Source organism: Sphaerodactylus townsendi, linkage group LG02 (assembly GCF_021028975.2).
Source record: "Sphaerodactylus townsendi isolate TG3544 linkage group LG02, MPM_Stown_v2.3, whole genome shotgun sequence".
Taxonomy (NCBI): domain Eukaryota; kingdom Metazoa; phylum Chordata; class Lepidosauria; order Squamata; family Sphaerodactylidae; genus Sphaerodactylus; species Sphaerodactylus townsendi.
In genome coordinates, this window is record NC_059426.1 from 173,069,578 (window position 1) to 173,083,448 (window position 13,871).

The window sequence follows — 13,871 nt, forward strand, 5'->3', positions numbered from 1 at the left end:
TATCTCAATTTTAGCCCCACAAGATTAGGCTAAGAGGAAAAGTGACTGGCTGTGTCTAACATACAAGAAGACCCCCAGATGAGCCCAGGAAATAAACTTTATTATTATGCCAGCAGGAGAAACAGGGCTCATGCCAACTAAACATTTCTCCGATTGGTCGTTCTAAAAGCAAAGCATTGGTACACTTGTATGAGTATGCTATTATTCCATATAAGGCTATTCACAGCTGTGTCACGAACTCATTGGTTTTTGTCTTTCATACACAATTCACATTACTACATATGTCGGAGACTTTCTTCACCATGTTGCAATTACCTGTTGCACATATTTGTGTTTGTGACAGTCTCGCTTAGCACTTACCGGTTCCTAGCGAGCAAAGGTTACAGAAGCCAATTGCTGATTATCCATTAGTCCTTAAATATGATTCACAGCTACAAGTCACCCGGTGAGCAAGCTGTCAAGAGCGGAGTTGAACCCAAGTTCCTAGTCCTATGCTCCAGCCTCTGCACCACAGTAGCCAGTTATGTATTTGCATCCTGCCCTTCAACCTCTCCTCTACTTTAGCCTCCACAAGGAAATTTGAGAATCTGAGTCTTCCAGATACAAGTCCAGTCCACAATCCAAGTTCAACCTCAACCCCACTCAGGCTTTCAAAGGGGGTTGTGGTCCCCCCCCCCCTCTGCCACAAAATTGGAGCCAAGAATTGTAGAGAGGGGTGCAGAATTTAAACATATGTTGTCTTTCCCCCACAGATTCCAAAACCAGAAGCCCTGTCATGTGTGTGTCAAATCAAGTCACAGCTGAAGGGTTTTCAGGGTAAGAGAGTAACAGAAGTGGTTTGCCATTGTCTTCTGGGGCGTAATAACCCTAGTATTTCTTAGTGGTCTCCTATCCAAATTCTAAGCAGGGTTAACCCAGCTTAGCTTCTGAGATCTGACAAGGCTAGCCTGCCATAACTTTTATTAAGATCCACAAATACAACAAGCATGCTTTTCAGTTCTCCAGCATTCTGCCTACCAATGGGCTTTTGAGAATGTGCAAAGTTCATATGTCATGCTGCATTACTTTGGTTGGATTTAATGGGAGATTCAGAGACTAACTATCCCGCTCCACACTTTGACTCAATCAGCTCACCTGATTCCATTTTCTTCCTAACATCAAATTAATACTAAACCTCTTGTCCAACTATCAGAGAACAATCTCACCTTCCGGAGTTCCTTCATTAGGTCAGTCCAAGCTCACCCTGACTTGGAATGGCCCTGGCACGAATTCCATCAATGCAGCCCAGACCTCCTCAGGAGTTGGGGACTCCCAAGTTTTAACCTAATTATCCCATTTTCCATAGTATTGTTCCCACTTGGGAACAGAACCCTGCTTTGTTTCTGGGAAGTAGTCCCTCTTATCATTGCCAGAGGGCTAACTTTCCCCATAACTAGACCTCGTGAATGAGGGCCCCTCACTTTTGGACCTTGTGCCACTCTTGGTTCTTGTTCCTTTGTGCCCAACATCATCCTTCTCCTGGAAAACAGCGCTGGTTCCAACTCCCTTGGATGTTCTTCTAGATTGGTAAATATCACCCGTCCCTTAATGCCTTCTTCTATTCCCATCTATTTTTCACCTCCCTCTAAATCCTGGGCACCTTGAAACTCTGCGTGTGTTGCTAAATCTTGTGTGTATTTTTATTATTTTGTACTCTTTAATAAAGTTGTAAAACCTCCCAAATTCTGGTTTGTGTGTATTACTAAGAGGAACAACATCTCTATACGCTAGTGGACATTCTGGCCTGGCTTTTGGCATTGCAAGATCTGTTCCTGCTAATTCCCCAAAATTAAAAGGGAACAGACCAGAGTAATTCTGGTAACAGCAGGCTGGGAAGGCTTCATCCAACAAAGATGTATGATTCTGACTACCAGATGCTGGTGTTAACCATTAACCTCTACAGCTGGAGGACCACAAATAGGATTTCCTTAGCTCTGAGTTTTATCCCAAGACTTGGGAGTTAAGGCGAGTCTGGTCACTCGGGACTCTCCGGCACAGGAGGGTAGTCAACATTTCTGAAGTCCAAGCTAGAAATCCAATTACTTCAGTTTTTACTTGTGTCATACATTTATAACTGCGGAAAGCAATACAGATGTTATTTGGATTCATTTGTCCCTCATGCAGCCAGCATACCTATCCTAGACTGATCCAAAATGGAAAATATGTAAGAGGGTTTTCCCCCTCTTCAATATATTGATGTTGAGGGAGAGAGAGCGTGTGTTAATTGGGCTGTGGCAGACAGGTAATTGATGTAACCTAGCTTAGTTTCTTGCAGCTTTCATACTAATAGTCAGCTCCTGATTTAGCAAAATGTTACATGAAGATCTCTAGCATTCTGAAATAATAATTTGTAATTTAAAACCATTTAAGCTGTTACTCAAGACTTGGCAATAGGGAGAGTTGGGTTCAAATCCCTTTTCAACCGTGAACCCAGGATGTGAGTTTAGGAAGAGGCCTGCTAGTCTACCTGCGAGGCAGGAAAGATGGGGGAAATTTACAATCAATTAATGATTTGTGGAGATGTCAAGTGTGAAAACGTGACCCCAAATTTCTTGACTACAGTGACAATTTCTTTTATTACCAGTATTGGTCTGAAGAGTTTTTACAACATATTGTAAAGCCTGATCTTGGTATTTGTTTGGTTGTGGGTGGGCTGTTTTACAAAATTGCTTAAAAAAAATAAAATAAAGCCTATGTTTAAAAACATAACCTTTATTAATGCTCTCCACGGAGCTTTAATTTGTATCATACATTGAAATAGCTCTGCTTAAGAAAAGACAGAAAAAAGTGCATTTTTACAAGAGTACTTTTTCCTTTAGTTCTCTGTGAAAATGGAAAGAATTGGAATCACAAGTTGACAATGTAATAAAATGAAACAGGTGCATTTTAGCTAAATGACCCTCTTTTTCAGTCTCTCATCCAGGCCTTCAGATTCAGTGAACCTTTAATATCTTGACACAGTCTAGAGAATCTATGTTACAGCTCTACAGCATATTAACACGGGAGGAGGCAAACCCCCTTCTCAATGTACAAAGATGAATTTTTCAAAAATGGATTTTAAAAAATCACTTTTTATACACAATGTATATGCAGAGTGTCTTTAAATACATGGTTTTTGGGAAAGTTATTTACATACTGTTTTCAGTCTGTGGGACAAATCCACAGCCAAAGCAGTCTTTTAACTCTTAACTGGTGATACATCTCGACTTGGCAGATATAAACTCACTTCAGAAGTACAGCAAATTAAAACTGTGACAAAGCACGGTAAGGGCAATCCAAGGGGTGGGGTGGAGGGGGATTGTTCCTCAAAGCAACAGAAGTACTAAGACTGCCAAAGTTTTCAAGACAGGTTATAGTTTAATCCAGATGCCAGATTACAGTTTTACACTGTGGAAGGCTGAACAGATGAAAACCACTTAACATACAGGTATGGCTAATACATCCAGCCACCTGTACAGGGCTTTTTTTTTAAATAAATGAAAGCTATATTTTATTGAAAGAGTGAACCTAATCTAGACATTCTCCCCAATTTTATTAATTTTTTTTAAAAAATACATAAAAATACAACATCCAATGTCTGAATAAATATATTTAACAGGTCGCAAGATACCTTATTTTACACAAAAAAATTCAGCTTTAGAAATCTCGTTAAATAACTTCATTGTTATATATTTTATTTTTTGCCTTTTTGTAACAAAATAAAAACTCTGAAATTACATAGAAAAAAAGACAAAATACTTTTGTCAAGGGATAAGATAGTCCACTGAAAACCTATTCACAATTCCACTGTAAACATTAAACATTAAAATATTTGCATAATCGTGTGCTCAAAAATCCTATAAAAAAGTGGAAGACTCATCGCAACGGTAGTTTTCCAGTCAACTACGCTTCCTTTCACAATTTATTTTGTCCAATTTACACCTTTTTTTAAAAAAACTGGGCACGGTGCTAAACACACACTTTGGCAGGTCTGTAAAGCGCGTGCTTTTTTCCAATCAAAAAGCCTAACTCAAGGGGGGGCGGGGAATACGGCAAGGGGGGGGGGAGACTCTCGCCCAGGAATTTAAGATACAGCTCAATGAAAAAAAAGTGCAACAGCAAATTGATTTTCTGACTGAACCTATTTTGATGCTTCCACGGTGCACTTGCTTTTTTTTTCTGTTTTTTTAAAAAAGTAATTTCCTTGTAAAGGCTTCATCAGAAATCCGTTTTTCCCAATTTGATTAAGTGCCCTTCTTTTTTTGTTGTTGTTGTTGTTTCAAAAGCAAACAAGACAAGCACAAAGACCGGGGTGTCCAAGTGCACCTGTGAACCTTCTGTTGCCAATTAGCTTAATCTCCACAATAAAAGGTTAAAATTAAAAAAATATATATCCACAATGACAAAAGGGGGGGGGAGGGCGTGCGAAGAGGAGAGACGGACACAATCCAGCAGTGGAAGAGTATACAGAATATACTTGGCAATGTCAAACCAGTTGAGTGCTTTCTATGGTATTTCGGGGATTTCTGTCCATGCCAGCCACTTGCTGCACAAGGCAGAGGAGTCCGGTATCACCTGCATTCAACTGCAAGCACATTCTGGGGCGGAGAAGAGGACGAAGGGCTCATTCCAGTGTCTGAAGAAGCCGAGGACATGGAAGCTCCTGCGTGAGACACTGCAGATACAGAAGAAGGTTTAGCAACCTCAAGATGGCCGACTGCTCCCACATCTTTCAGCCGTCCCCCCCCCCCACCCCGCCCAACTACGGATCCCCTTGAACTGGGAGCCAACTCCTGAACGGACGAGGCCTTTTCTCATCACTTTGTTTCCAGACACAATTCAAGGTCCGGGACTTGATCTTCAACACCAACACTATCTGGTCTGGGACCAACTTACCTGAGGGAATGCCTTCTCTCTTAGAAACATGGCCAACCACTATGGCAGTGGTGGCGAACCTATGGCATGGGTGCCAGAGGTGGCACTCAGAGCCCTCTCCGTGGGCATGCACAGAGTGCTCCCCCCCCCCCCATCTAGGCTGGGCTCGATTATTAGCATTAAACCTAAGACCAAGTTTTGGGGAAGCAGCGTAGGTAACCCTGTTAAGCGCTGTTAATCCCCACTGATTTTCATGCAAAGAACAAAAGCGCAATCCTTTACCTGGGAGTAAGCTCGGTTGCTGGCAATGGGGCTTGCTTCTGAGTAAACCCTCTCCTAGGGTCGTGATTCACCCATTGGAAGAGATGAACGGTTGCTTCAAAGCAAAGCCATCGACTACCACCAAGCTTACTCCTAAGTAATGCACGCCTCAGAGCCAACCGTTTTTTCTAAACTAAAGCCTCAGTATTCAGGTTAAATTGCTGTGTTGGCACTTTGCAATAAATAAGTGGGTTTTGGGTTGCAGTTTGGGCACTCGGTCTCAAGAAGGTTCGCCATCACTGCACTATGGTAATCTTTGAAGTGCCCCTCCCTCCTGAGATTAAGTGGGTGGCAACCTGGGAAAAGGGCCTTCTCAGTTATGGCACCCAAGATCTGGAACTTCCTCCCCAAGGAGGTTCATCCATCCCCTTCTTCTGTTGCCATCTTTCGCCAGTGAAATCTTTTTGTTTTGTTCAACGTTCCGTCAATGATCCCGCCTTCCTGCCCCATGTTTTCAGTGCTGCGCTTATGTCTCTGTACGCATTTTAACTCTCTTTTCAAACTGGTTTTAATGATGTCTGTTGGAGCAGGTTGATTTTTAATAGTTTTAAAATGTGATTTTTACTGTGTGTGTGTTAAATTGTTAGCGACCTGGGTGGCCCTTCTGAAGGCAGAAAGGTGGAATAGAAATGTTGTAAATAAATAAATAGAATAAATAAATAAATGCCGGCCTTCCACGCTGAAGTTGCCAAATCAGCTCAATGGTGGATGAGCCACAAGTTAGAGAAAGTCTTCAGAGTACTGGCAGGGCAAATGGCAGACTTGAACACAGATGCCTCCTATGCTAGTACCCCCTTACATGCTTGAGTTTTTCAGCCCCGTGGCCCCTTAAATCACTCAAAAAGTCATCCCAAAGATGCACAATACTGTTGTCTCCAATCTTCTCTGCCCTTTCTGTACCAGGGTTTGTATTCCAGACTTAGAGTATATGGAGACCAGTGGTGGGATCCAAAAATTTTAGTAGCAGGTTCCCATGGTGGTGGGATTCAAACAGTGGCGCAGCGCCAATGGGGCTGGGCGGGGCATGACGGGGGCGTGGCCGGGCATTCCGGGGGAAGGACATTAATAATTTCTCTGTTACTGTAAAAAACTCCTACTGTAAAAAAAAAAGTTCCTAATTTTCAGCTGGTATCTTTCTGTCCATCATTTAAACTCATTCTAGCAAGCCCTATCGTCTACTGCCAACAGAAACAACTACTTCTCCTCTAATTGACTGCCTGTCAAATAATACTTTCAAATACTTAATTTTGTTTCTAGAAATCAAAAGAGGGATACTTTCCTTAAACAAGGAACTTTACCATATTTCTCAAACATGTTTTTAAAACAGCCCAACAGGGAGAATTATCCCGTTTTCTACCTTCACTAACCAGCCACATAGGAAACAACAGGACTTTATGATTTTTGGACCTAATGGAATTTCTAACGGAAAAGCAGACCCAATGAGTAACCCCCTCTCGGCACACACAAATAATTAGTAACCCACTCTTGGGAACTGGTGAGAACCTGCTGGATCCCACCTCTGATGGAGACCAACCCTACATGTGATGTGGCCTCATGTCTCAAAGTTTTAAAACGGTGATGGCATTAGACACCGGTGGCTTTAAAAGGGGATCAGATGGATTAGTGCAAGACAGGTCCAGCAGTGGCTACCAGCTTTGGTGAATAAAGGGAACCTCTATGTTCATAGGCAGTGAACACCTGGATCCCAGTGCTAGAAGGCAACATCATAGAACTATAGAGTTGGAAGGAGCCATACAGCGCATCTGGTCCAACCCTACTCAATATAGGATCAGCCAAAAGCATCCCTGACAAGTGTTTGTTCGTTGCTGCTTGAAGACTGCCAGAGAGGGGGAGTTAAATACCTCCCTAGGGAGCGGATTCAACTGCTGAACTACTCTTGCTGTAAAAAAAGAAAAGAAAAATTCCTAATATCCAGCCAGCACCTTTCCACCCATAATTTAAACTCATTATTGTGAGTCCTGTTCTCTGCTGGTGACAGGGGGAGACCTCAGCCCAACTGTTGAGCCTCCAAAGAAATTGCTTGGCCACTGTGTAAGACAGGATGCTAGACTAGGTGGACTAGCAGTCTGACCCAACAGGACTCTTCTTACCTTCTAACAAAGGCCTCAGCCTTTATGCCCTGAATGTTTGCACCTTCAGAGAACTGGGTGGCCATTGTGTAAGACAGAGGGACTTGGTGGCCACTGAGTAAGGCTGGGTGCTGGACTAGGTGGGCTGTTGGTCTGATCCAGCTGGCCTCTTCCTATGTTGTATGAAGGCCTCAGCCTCTATGCCCAACAGTTGGCCCTCGAAAAATGATGCAAAGTGATGCACATAGGAGCAAAAAATCCAAACTTCACATACACGCTACAAGGGTCAGTGCTATCAGTCACAGACCAGGAAAGGGATTTGGGCGTCTTAGTCGATAGTTCCATGGGAATGTCAACTCAATGCATGGCAGCTGTGAAAAAGGCAAACTCTATGCTGGGGATAATTAGGAAAGGAGTTGATAATAAAACTGCAAGGATTGTCATGCCCTTATATAAAGCCGTGGTGCGACCGCACTTGGAGTACTGTGTTCAGTTCTGGTCGCCACATCTCAAAAAGGATATCGAAGAGATAGAAAAAGTGCAGAGAAGGGCAACAAGGATGATTGAAGGATTGGAGCATCTTCCTTATGAGGAAAGGCTGCAGCGTTTGGGACTCTTTAGTTTGGAGAGGAGACGTCTGAGGGGGGATATGATTGAAGTCTATAAAATTATGCATGGGGTAGAAAATGTTGACAGAGATAAATTTTTCTCTCTTTCTCACAATACTAGAACCAGGGGGCATTCATTGAAAATGCTGGGGGGAAGAATTAGGACTAATAAAAGGAAACACTTCTTCACGCAACGTGTGATTGGTGTTTGGAATATGCTGCCACAGGAGGTGGTGATGGCCACTAACCTGGATAGCTTTAAAAAGGGCTTGGACAGATTTATGGAGGAGAAGTCGATCTATGGCTACCAATCTTGATCCTCCTTGATCTGAGGTTGCAAATGCCTTAGCAGACCAGGTGCTCAGGAGCAGCAGCACCAGGCGGCCATTGATTTCACATCCTGCATGTGAGCTCCCAAAGGCACCTGGTGGGCCACTGCGAGTAGCAGAGTGCTGGACTAGATGGACTCTGGTCTGATCCAGCAGGCTAGTTCTTATGTTCTTATGTTCTCAAAGGGAATCGCTTGGCTACTGTGTAAGACAGGATGCTGGACTAGGTGGACTATTGGTCTAATCCAGGAGGGCTCTTCCTACGTTCTTATTTCTTGCTCCACCTGGATCAGGATTTGTTTTCGTAATGGCCTGACCCATTTTTCCAGTGGTGGGAGAAGGTGAGGAAAAACCTTAGCCATAATGCAGTCTGGCAGATAAACATACAGATGTAAGGGCACAAGATCTGTCCCATTCTTCTCTTTTTTTGTTTGGAAAGGGTACGGCATAAACAATAAAGAAAATGCTTGTTTGGAGTAATATTCACAAAAGCACTAGTTGACGACTTCCATCCTAACACAACGCTTTCGTGTCCTTCATGAGGTGCATAATTTCACTTAACCCAGATTGGGAGTTGTACCCCTTCGCCACACAAGTATCTGCAAGCAGATGAGGTGAAAAATATTCATTTAACACCCAGCTGTAACTTTTTGGATTCTAAAACGCCCATTCTTTTTGAGAAAAGATACGTGAAGGTCGGACTCACCTTCTCGGTCTTTCTTTTTCAACCGCTTTCTTCTTCTGTCTATAGTGGCCACTTCAGACTTCAGAGACATGTAGTATTTTCTGATTTCCTGCAGTTTGTCTTGCAAAAAGGAGATCCTCTCTGTGCTGTTCATGTTGTCCAATTCATCTTGGAACAGCAAAAAAAGACGTTTTTTTAAAAAGCTAAATTTCTATATCAGATGGCTGAAAGTGTTCAAAGATTTGATTATTTGCCAAATCGTACACTTTCGTAATCTCCTCCAGAGGTAACTTAATGTTGTACTCTAAATCTTTCTTGATAAAATCCAGTTTAATCTGGCAGTTATCATAGTTAGCAGCACAAATAGGAATTATAAAAAAGGAAAAGCAGTTTTTAAAGTTATTTCTACAGCGCTCACAGCAATCAAAATGTTTCACACTGTGCATCATAAATACAGCTGCATGATGAGGAACATGTAAGGTGGGGGACCTGTATCCCCGTCTCCCCACTATTTTATCTTTCCCTCCTTCTGGCGAAATTTTCCTGCTTGCCTCTCTCCTTCCCCACCTATCTTACTTACTTACTTATTTATTTATTATGAGATTTATAAGCCGCCTCACCCCCGAAGGGCTCGAGGCAGCTCACAAAATAGCTGCACTTTAAACAACAATCAGCAAAACATTTCAAATACAAGAATGCAGCTTAATTCATTAAAAACTTAAAACTTTAAAAACTTAAATAACAATTACAAGTTACATACCAGTTAAAACAACAAAGCGCCCGATCTAAAGGCCTTTCATCTGTCCTCACCTACGTTTATTATCCACTCACTTCACCTATAGCCCACTTTTCTCCACAATGAGAACCCAAAAGCAGCTTGTTTGATTTTCACAACAACCCTGAAAAGTAGGTTATGCTAAGAATGTGGAACTGGCCCAAAGTCACACAGGGAGCTTCCATGGCAGAGTGGTGATTCAAACCCGGGTCTCCCAAATCCTAATCTAGCATTCTAACCACTAAACCTCACTGGCTTTTGTGACTGCGGTTGAACAGGAGTTGAACAGCAAGCAGCTGGGCTTAGATCAATCATGCTAGTTGTATGGTAGCAAGTGGTTAGTGCTGGGCGTGGCTCTGGAAAAAGCCCTGTCTTTTATTGACAAAAACCAAGCCTTGAAGGTTAACAAGACTGTGTGGTTGGCCGGCAACAGCCACCGGCGGCATCTGTTTCTTAAAGCTACAGATGCTGCTTCTATTATTTTGGGAGGTTTTAACTCGGCAATTTTTTTTTAAGTTTTCGGATTTTTATTTATTTATTTATATTTATTATTGGGTTTTGTATAGCGCCCTACCCCGAAGGGCTCTGGGCGGTGAACAACATAAATCACATATATACAATAACCCTTAAATACATTAAAACAATTTAAAACGCAGCGATCAGTAACAAACAATGTCCGCATTAACACTCATTAAAACCCTCCCAGAAAGGGGGACAAACGGGTCCCATAGATAATAAGAGACCCAGAAGTGAAGAAGAGGAGGAGGAGAGGGAACCAATCAACGACTGGACACTCCAAAAGCCCGGCGGAACAACTCCGTCTTACAGGCCCTGCGGAACTCACCAAGATCCCGCAGGGCCCAGACAGCTGGCGGAAGAGTGTTCCACCAGGCAGGGGCCAGGGCTGTAAAGCCCCTGGCCCGCGTGGAGGCCAGTCGCATCATTGAGGGGCCAGGGACTACCAGCAGATTGGCCTCTGCTGAGGGCAGAGGCCTAGTGGGGACATATGGGGTAATGCAGTCCCAAAGATACGAGCAAATTTTCCCTCATCTTTGTGGAAACATCTGTTTTATTTCATCATGGCTCCCGTTTCCAGATTGATGCATTTACAGATTAGGCCACATCGAGCGTCAGATATGCCGATCAAGGGCTTACCAAGTTGGAAGCTCCACTTGTACACCCTGGGGGAAACGTTTTGATGGTTCTTCTCCCTCGGCTTGTCCTTCTCGCCGTCTTTGATGTTGGGGGATATCATTCTCGCAGGTGAGCGAGCGAGCTTCTGTGGTTTGGACATGCCGATGTGTTTTACCGGAGTGCATTTGCTTGAGGTGTCCAGGGCAGGAAGATCTTCACTATCACTGCTTTGTCCTGTAACAAAGTATCACACATTTGGACTAGTCTACTTCTACTCAGCCAGCCCTTTCCAACTGAAGAACGATGTGCGTGTGCTAAAGAATCCAGTGAAAGCTTTCAAACATGTGCTTGAAGACAGATGGCAGATCTGTAGTAATCCAAATGGTTTCATATACATTCTTCTTATGATTTCCTACAACAGCCCTGTCACCTGAACCCCTAGATCACAGCTAGATAAATCCTGGCTAGTAGGGCATTCAGAAATTTTACTGTGCCTCCTAGAATTTTCATCAGTCATTTACTATCACTGCCTTTTGATGATTCTCACTATTAGTACAAAGCTTATTTAGGCAGATTCCGCATGAGCCAAAAACAGCGGTATGAAAATGATGTGAAAACGGTTTAAACCCTTTCAACAGTTTAAACACTGTTTTAAATCATTTTACACCATTTTCACATTGCTGTTTTTGGCCTATGCTAAATCTTCCTTAAAGAAGAAGAATTCGGATTTATATCCCCCCTTTCTCTCCTGTAAAGAGACTCAAAGGGGTTTACAATCTCCTTTCCCTTCCCCCACACAACAAACACCCTGTGAGTTGGGTGGGACTGGGAAGAACTGTGACTGGCCCAAGGTCACCCAGCTGGCATGTGTTGGAGTACACAAACTAATCTGGTTCTCCAGATAAGCCTCCACAGCTCAAGTGGCAGAGCGGGGAATCAAACCTGGTTCTCCAGATTAGAATGCACCTCCTCTTAACCACTACACCATGTTGTAGTGAGGGACTGAGGTTAGCTTCTTTTTGAGATGACAACCAGGGTGACTGCATATTTTTTATACATTACAACACTTCTATTATAGAATTTATTTAGGAAAAATAATAGCAAACTCTGGGGAATTTAGGAGTTCTTCAAGTTTATGGTCAGATTTTGTGGTAAGCAATATTGAGAAAGTATAAAATATAAAACCTGAACGCTGCAAACTAAGTACAGCTCCTAAATTTTTGGATGGTTCCCAAAGCTGAAGAAAATCTGTGAAGGCCTGCCCTAGATCTGGGGGAGTGGCAGGCTCAGAGCTTAGACAGGGCGGTAGCTCTCCGCCCCCATTAGTTTATTGTTCAAGTGAGATTCGAACTTCTGGGTTCAGCTGGAAGACCCGGCTTTTTGATGTGCTCCTGAGGTGAAGGATGAATCCAGGAAGCTACGTGCATGGCATTTTTGGTGGCGGCGCCCAGGCAGGCCCTGCCAGGCGAGAGCGAAGTGCTTTGGGCTGCTGCCCCATTCCGTTTCGTAGGTTGCCATGTTTCAGCTTCAACTGACCTTTATTAGGCATACCCACAAGAAATAAAACAAAAGGACAAAACGGAGCACAAATCTACACGGTTCTTAAACCACATCAGGCCAGAGACGAAGAGGTGGTCAAGCTTCCATTATGATCTTATCTTGATCACCTCTAACAAAAATGCAGCGGTTTTTCCAGTTATCCCACAATCACTATTATTCAGCAAGTGACTAGTCTTTGCATGCTCAGAAAAACTTATTTCCCCCCCTAGTGCCAGGGCAAATAGGTAAAGTCTAGGTAATGCATACCTCGGACAAGAATACATAATGTGCTCAAACTATGTTTCACTATTACAATTCATTGCTGCACAATTTCACAAGAACTGTACATTGCCTTGGATGCAGAAATCAATCAGTATGCTTAAAACGTACACACACCGGGAGGAGGACTGATCTCTAGGATAGCCCTGTGCGTCGATTTCCAGCACAACACAAACAGCTCAATCCTATGGAAAGTGACTCAAGTCTCAGCCCATTCATTTCAACAGAGACTGGTGTGACTCTGCATGAGACTGCACTATAGCCGTGGTGGTGAACCTTTGGCACTCCAGATGTGATGGACTACAATTCCCATCAGCCCCTGCCAGCATGGCCAATAGTCCATAACATCTGGAGTGCCAAAGGTTCACCACCACTGCACTATAGCATAGTTCTCTTGACAGTTCTCTGCATTCACACATCTTGTCCAGAACTGAAACTCGAGACAGAGCATCGGGTGGCGTCGATGTCTACATGGGAGCTGGGGGAAGCTAAGACCATCCGTTATCCCTGATGAGAAGATATGCTTTACACTGTTCTAAACATGGCCTCTCCAGAAAGCCCTCAACCCTGGTTCAAAGTCACTGAAGGGAAACCCCTATCTTTGTAAGTACAGCACATATGAACAAACCGGACGGTTACCACGACTGAGATGAAAGAGCAGAACCCTTCTGATGACATACCTGTCCCGTTCTTCTCGTTTTTGGCTACAGTGCTGGCTCGCTTTGGGGTACGCTTTTGCTTCTTTGCCAGTGAGGAGTTGCTGCTGCCACAAGGCCTTTTCTGACCTGAGAACACAAACATGAGACACTTTTTCATTTGCCACATATGCTTTAGATCCCACTGGTCTGAAAAAAGCATAAGTTAAGGCAGGGACATGCTCACATGAATCAAGTGGAAGGGCATCCTACTTTACAATGACAGGCTGGAGAAGAGAAGGTGGGGTGTGTGTGACATGATAGCCATGTTTAAATGTTTGAAAGAATCCCATTTTGAAGAGGGAGCAAGCTTGTTTTCTGCTGCTCCAGAGACTTGGACCAGGAGTAATGGGTTCAAGGTGAAGGAAAAGAGATTCCACCTAAACATCAGGAAGAACTTCCCAACAGTAAGGACTGTTCAATATGCTGCCTCTCAGAGGGTGATGGAGTCTCCTCATTTGGAGGTTTTTAAGCAGAGGCCATCTGTCAGGAGTGCTTTGATTGTGTATTCCAGCATGGAAGG

At 43.4% G+C, this 13,871-nt stretch overlaps 1 protein-coding gene across 2 annotated transcripts in view; it reads right to left on the reverse strand.

Annotated features, from left to right (window-relative positions):
* Positions 1-2,735: 2,735 nt before the first annotated feature.
* Positions 2,736-13,871, reverse strand: part of ARID4A (AT-rich interaction domain 4A) — a 93,684-nt gene continuing 82,548 nt past the window's right edge. For both annotated transcript variants that reach the window (XM_048485903.1, XM_048485904.1), the window contains 4 exons: positions 13,334-13,438; positions 10,857-11,069; positions 8,948-9,094; positions 2,736-4,693 (listed from right to left, as the gene is read on the reverse strand). In XM_048485903.1, the coding sequence (XP_048341860.1) occupies positions 4,590-4,693; positions 8,948-9,094; positions 10,857-11,069; positions 13,334-13,438 (569 nt within the window). In that variant the 3' untranslated portion in view covers positions 2,736-4,589. The remainder of the gene's footprint in view (positions 4,694-8,947; positions 9,095-10,856; positions 11,070-13,333; positions 13,439-13,871) is intronic.